General features: G+C 40.8%; 1 protein-coding gene across 1 annotated transcript; it reads right to left on the reverse strand.

Annotated features, from left to right (window-relative positions):
* Positions 1–3,804: 3,804 nt before the first annotated feature.
* LOC116910919 (mucosal pentraxin-like) lies at positions 3,805–6,932 on the reverse strand. Its single transcript, XM_032914673.1, is given in 2 exon segments — positions 3,805–4,400; positions 6,869–6,932. Coding segments are annotated over 2 exon segments (660 nt in total).
* Positions 6,933–7,280: the final 348 nt, after the last annotated feature.

A 7,280-nucleotide genomic window follows, 5' to 3' on the forward strand; every position in this document is an offset into this window, starting at 1 on the left:
GATATGTGGCAGTTTGGCATACAGTAGAGTCCCTCTATTTACCTGAAGTTTCAATTAATCGTAGTCAATTCTGGTCTGAAAATATAAATGGAATATTTTCTTTTTCTAGAAACTTTATTTATTTATTTATTTATTTATTTATTTATTTATTTATTTATTTACTGTGTATGAGTGCTCTATCTGCATGTACACCTGCATGCCAGAAGAGGGCATCAGATCCCATTACAGATGGCTGTGAGCCTCCATGTGGTTGCTGGGGTTTGAACTCGGTACCTCTAGAAGAACAGTCAGTGCCCTTAACCACTGAGCCATCTCTCCAGCCCTAGAATGGCTTTAATACAAACAATTCTTTAGTTTAAAATTATTTACCTTTATACATGATGAAGTCTAGTACAACCCTGATCCATTTTACTTGGAACATGAATCGTCCCTTCCTCCACCATATCCATATTGTACATGCTACCCACTGATACTGTATTGTATCAGTATCTTGAGAACAAAGTGCAGACAACACTCACATAACTTTTTATTACCATATATTGTTATAATTGTCCTATTGTATCATTATTTTTTTTGTCTTTTCATATGTGTATGTAATGTACTATGTTTGAATGTATGTGGAGATATGTGAGCCTATTCATACATGTGTGTATGTGCATGTAAAGTTATAGAGTTGATATTAGGAATCTTCCTGGGTCACTCTTCTACTTTATTTTTAAGGCAGAGTCTTTCCACCACGGTCAGAGGTTATGAATACAACAAGTCTCTTTAGATTTGCTCTGGGGATTCCCTGTGTCCACCACCTGAAGATGAAGTCACAGGAGGGCTGTTATCTCCTCCTGACCTTCACAGGAGTCCTGGGGATTGCAACTCCAGTCCTCACACTTGTACAACAAGTGCTTTAACCACTGAGAATTTTCATATCATTAGCTATTGTGCTGATCTCTTCGTATGCTTAATTTATAAATCAAACTGTATCATAACCATGTATAAGTTGGAGAAGAGTATATATAAGGTTTAGAGCTTATATGCCTCAATTTTAGGAAGATCATGAAATATACCCCTCATGGATAAGGGGAAAATACTATGTAGTCGGTCACAGTCTGGACTGTCTTTCCTTTTCCTATTGAAAAACTATTTTTTATAATATATAATCTGATCACACTTGCCCCCTCTTGCAACTCCTCCGAGACCATCTTCACTCCCACACCCACCCAATTCCATGCTCTCTCTCTTTAAACAAACACCCAAAAATACAACAGACAAATGAGAAAACAGGGAATATGCATGCGTACACAACACACACACACACACACACACACACACACACACACACACACACACACACACACAGAGCTCTCACAAAAACACAAGAACAGAAACCAAAATATAAAAGCGAAAAAGTCTTGGATATTTTTTGAAAGCTCAAAAACAATTCTTTTTCCCTATCATTCCTCTTATCCTCAGAGGAAATTGCAAAATATGGTGGTAAGGTTACATTAAAGAGTGGCTCGAATATACTAAAGGTTGGTTCTTGTTTTATTTTGTACTTACTTTCTTTTAACGAAAAGTCAAAATCTTTTTTGTGGTGTTAGAGACTGAGCCCTGTGTCTTGCACATGCAAGGCAAATGCCCTCCCACTCAGCTCCACTCTCTCCATCTTGCTTTTATCATTGTTCTGCTGTATCTTTTATTGGTCTCTCAGGTAGCCACCACATGCAGCTTGCAAATGGGGAAGCAGGTAGGAATCATAAGCAAGGGTGGAGTTCACTATTGACAGTTCATTGATGGCAGAAAAGTGGGTTGTATGGTGCCCATTTGAATGCTGGGTTGAAAGATCACCATAAACGTCAGATATTGAGTGCTAGAGTCTCTAAGAGGACACAGCTGATGTCCAGTCCTACTAGAAACAGTCAGAGCTCCCTCTCCTACCTAGCACCACGTTCTTCTTTTGAAAGTGATGGGAGTAACAAACACTGATTGCCCCACAGAAATATGATCACATATAAATGAGATCTGTAAATTTTTCTTCAATTATCCTGAGTCCCATTAGAACCAGTCCATTAGTGAGTCTGGATCACCAGTATGTTCAATGTTACTAAGCAACTTAGCCCCATTCGGTTCACCACATGTTCTGAGGAGTAACCCAGAGATGTCTAAAGAAAGATGGTTCTGAAATTAAATATGTTAATGCTATTCATTCACTCATTCCTGATGCTGCTGAAATGGGAATTACCCCATGATTTTCATTCTTGTCTTTGTAGAACATAACCCAATACGTACATCTTGTCTTTATCCTCTCCTTTGCTACACTGACAACACTATGTTGTGTGAATTGTTAAGTGTTTGCTTTCAAACCATTGATTCTTAACATTTGTGTCTCTTTGAAGTCAAATGACAGGAGTTGCATATCGGATATCCTGCATATGAGACACTTGCATTATGATTCCTAGCAGTAGCAAAGTTACACTTATGAAGTAGTAAGGAAAACATTTATGGTTGGGTGTCACTGCAACCTTGGGAACTGTAGTATTAAAGGGTCACAACATCATGAAAGTTGAGGACTTTGACTTCAAACACTTTTCTACCTAAGAATCTGAGAGTTTCCTAACCACTCCGCTAGTGGTCTGTAAGTGGGAAGGTGTGAGAAAGACTTAAGAGTCAGAACTATTTAGCCCGGTGAGGAGACTGAAAGGGTGAAATGTTTTGTGATCCACTCAAAGTTGAGGGGGAAAAAATCTGTCTCTCTTTTTCAAGAATGCCACTGAAAACTGCAAAGGAAGCCCTCTTCAACTTAAGCCTGGGGCCTCTGTGTCTCCAGGGATAGTGTGAGAGCCAGAGTTATGTTCTAAGTTTTAATTACTGTGCCAACGAGATCCACAAAATGAAAATGCCTCTAACCTGTAAGCCCCTTGCCAAAGGACATGTATTTCCCAAAGTGGTGGGGGCCACATGGTTTTGCTCCCCAGAACAGGTTTTTACTTATTTATATTTTGACTCAAGCACACAGGATGTGCTTGAACACAGATAGGCAGGGGCATGGGTGGAGAAAAACATCAGGATGTATGCTTGCCCTTGATTGGATCTGATGGGAAATACCGTGTGGCCTTATGGGTTCGCCTTTATAATTAACTATGCAAAATGTGACTCATTGCCATTTGCAGGAAATCCCAGAATGGCCCCAGCCAGAGCCCATCATCCTGGCCAATACTTAATTAAAACTTGCTTCAAGTTTGGCTCAAAAATAGTGGAACTGGTCTTTCTGGTGAGTCTCAGGTTTAACAGTAGGAGGGGCTAGGAGGGATGTGTATGCTTTTCCTAGAACAGTGAAGTTGAGAGTAAGAGTCAAGAGGGACCCATTTGGGGTTTCCCCTAAGCACACTTTTGCAAATATCTTTGATTCTTTTCTGGGTAGGGGAATGGGCATTCTCCTAACCTAGCTCCTGAGAAATCCTCTTTCAAAAGTCTCTTTTGAGGTCCAATTCCCCCGGAAACTCTGCTCCTGAAGACTTCTCCCAGCCACCACCTTGTGCTCACAGGTTTCTAAATTTGAGCACAAAGAACCACCATAGGATCTCCTCCAGTCACGGAGAATCCTAGAAGATGGGAGCTCAGTTGTGAGCGGAGTGTGTTCCCCTAGTTCCTATGGTTTGATGTTGTAGACAATTATAGTACAACTCACCCCAACTTTTGCAACCATAAAGAACATACAGCAACGATTCGTATGTCTTGGCTTTTTAATGCATTGCACGTTATCATTGTAACAGGACCAAAATCAGACTTCCATTTCATAGAGAAATTAGCTTAAATCCTCAGTTTGGGCTTAGTCACCACATAGCCATTTTCTTCGTAAGTAAGAGCTCGGAAGTTTATAAGGTTGCCACGTTCACAGCTGTCATGTGCCTCTTCTAGGGGGATCACATGGTCCCATAAGGAAACATCCCATATCTCCCCAACGAAGGATTGCTTTGCATCAAAATGTCCCCCAAAGGAATCCTGTTCTTGTCCTATAATGATCTTTGCCTCACCCCCCACAGTGTACCCCTTCTTCAAACCTTTCCTCCCCAACGGCTTTCCATTCAGCCAGAATTCTGCAATCCCAGAGGCAGACTCCCAGTTCACACAGATATGGACTGGATCATAAAGACTTGTGGGTGCCTTGAAAATGGCGGCCGAATTCCCAACATAGAACATGTATTCTCCACTATTTTGCACAAAGAGAAGAATCTCATTGTCCTGAGTTTTTGTGTTTTAGGAGAAGATGCTGTAAGGGCGGGTCAGGTCTGTGAAGGCCTTCAGACACAGGGTGAAGTTTTGCAGTGACTTCTTCACCCGAGGTATCAGGGACACATAGGCAGTGGACGATTCTTGAGGGAAAATGAATGCCTTGCCATCCATGTCTGTGGAGAAAAAAATCAGCAAGACAAACATCCTATCAACTCTGGTCTTTGATTTGTTCTTTTTGTGGCCCCAGAGCTGCCTCCTGGCAGAACACGCACAGCACATGGAGCACACAGAGATCCTACGAGTGTTCGAGCTCAGCAATAGTACAGAGCTAGACCGCATTAAAGGCAGACCTGGAGGAGGTGGTTCACATCTGTGGCCTCAGCTCTGGAGAGGTGGGGGCCCCCTGCTCTGTGGAGTGAGTTTGAGAACCACCTGAGCTGTGAGAACCTGTCTCCAACAAGCAAACGAAACCATAGCTAACAATGAACAGATGGATTTGAACTCAGTTCAACTGCTGCAAAGTTAAGGATTCCCTTTATCAACTCTACCTCGATCTTCTTTGACACAGCACCTAGATAAAAGAAGTACCCATGACAGAAAATTAGATGTAACTAAAATATTGCAGCATATAAAGCCTGGGGTACTGCATATTCTCTCACCACTTACACAAACGTGTTATTTCGTCTAGAACCCTGTAGCTAGGGTTAATACATCTTGGACCTTGTTATGACGGAGCATCAAAGTCATGTAAATTACTTGGTCCAGATCATGCTAGTGCCCCACCTCACCTTCACTCTCTCCTGCAGTTCCTGTGTTCAATAAAGACCAGCTTTCCACGACAGCAACAAGATCAAGGGATTATTATTCACCGTGGATTTATTTTGTCTTAAGAGCCACGCGAAAAGATGAAACTGTAATCATTATAGAATGATTCTTTCCTGGTTCAGAAAAGTAAATTTAACAAATGCCGCAGTTTGGAAAATAAACTCGAGAATAATGACAAACTGAATCAGAGGAGACATGGCCTAGAAATATTATAAAGTCTTGAATTGAGTTAGTTTTGCTTCATAGTAGGAAATGGGAAAACAGCATGAATTCTATTTCCTAACATACAAGGGCTTTTTAAGAAGTGCTTATACTCTGGACCCCTGGAGAAACGGAATGGAACGGTTCCAGAAAAGAGGGCTAGCTCAAATGTATGAGAGAGGGGCATGCATTGAAGGTGGGGGGCGTGAGCTAAATTCCTGTGAACACAACGGCACCTGGAAGGTTGGAGTATAAACCATGTATTTATGCCCTGTGATCAATTATCTCCCTGTTTGTAACCTTGTCAGTATCCAAATTTGAAGCAGAGCATCATAGTTAGCCTGAAATAACTTATAACTCTCGGCTGACAGCAACGCTGCAGCGTAGAGAAATGAGTGTCAAGTTTTCTTACTGGCATCAGTGAGAGAGAAAAAAATAATAAAGCTGTCAAAACAGGAAAGTAGCTTCTTTGGTAATAAAAATTTAGTTTTATAATACACATCACAAAGTTCATTCTTCCCTTAATTGACCTCGGCACCATTTATTGGGTGAGTATTATTTGTATCCCCGTTGTATTGGTAAAGAAATGAGGTTCAGAGTCCTACCACTTCACCATAGTCGTTCAATTATCCAATTATTCAGGAGAGATGAGTTTCTGGTTTAAAGTCCAAATTCCTTCCAAGATTTCTTCTTTCCTCTTATATTACCTCAATTAAGTGTTAAAAAGAATGAGAGAGTAAACACCTACTTTACATATATACATTGTGTGTATGTGTGTGTGTAAATGTATACATGTATGCAGATGTAGATGATCCTGCAAATGAGGAAGTCATTGCAGAACTTCACCCTCTCTGAAGGCCTTTGTGGACCTCACCTGCCCTTACAGCATCTTTTCCTATCTTCTTGTTCTCTTTAATGAGCTGTTACAGTGCTCCCGTCAGCAAAACAAATCCCATTCTCCTTTCTTGAACTCGGAGACTTCTTTGCACTCTAGTATAGTAAGGCACACCCTTCATCATCAATAATGTGGTAGTTTTTAAAATGTGACTTAACTTAATTCTCTTCCCTTTGGGTAAGTGCCGATTCACTGGTAAGGAGTGAGGACACAGTGGGAGGATTTCTAAGATCTGATTATGAAAAGGTTGTGGCTTCTGAACTGGACATTTCTTCCAGTTGCCTGTGGCAGCTGTTTTGTAGAAAGGGACTCAATGACAGGAGATTAAGAATGGTCTACAGTCATTAGACAGTGAAGAACTCAGATTCCCTGGCCAGCATCCTGAAATGAGCTAAAATTGATTGACTATACAAGTAAGCTTGAAAGTAGACCATCTGCAGTGGAACCTTCAGACAACACTGCAACCTTGGTTAAAAGACGATAGTCCTATAGAGACCTGTACTTGGAAACAGGAACTAGAGCATTCTCTGTGTTCTGCTGTAAAAGAGACATAAGACAGTAAACGATCACTCTTTCAAGTTGGTAAGTTTGGATCATATATAGAGTAAGTAACTTCCACACACCATTCACTCACAGTTTCCTGAGAACCGCAGCAGCAAAAGGTGTTGGACTCCCTATGTTCTACATGTAGAAAACTTTCCCGCTGGGTTCGAGACCTACCTGATTGTGATATACCTCCTGAAAGAACAGTGAGAAGCAGGGTGCCGACAATAAGCTTCTCCATTGTGTTCTTCTTGGACACCTTCAGTAGTGGGAGATCAGCAACACTTGCTTCTGTGGAGAAACCTCTGTTGTTTAGCTCTTATATTGCACTCATAGGGACAACACCCTTGTTTTCACAAAAGGAGACAAAGTTGTAAAAGGTTAATATTAACTAAACAATACATGATTTTAAAACCAATGTGTTAATAACCTCAAATAATGTAAAACTTCTTGGGAAAACTCTAACCACACAAATGAAAGACTTGTGTGATAAAGATTTTAAGTCACTAAAGAAAGACACGAAAGAGATCAGAAGATGGAAAGACCTTCTATGCTCATGGCCTGGTAGGAATAATATAGTAAAAATGCT

This window comes from Rattus rattus, chromosome 10 (genome assembly GCF_011064425.1).
Source record: "Rattus rattus isolate New Zealand chromosome 10, Rrattus_CSIRO_v1, whole genome shotgun sequence".
Lineage (NCBI taxonomy): Eukaryota > Metazoa > Chordata > Mammalia > Rodentia > Muridae > Rattus > Rattus rattus.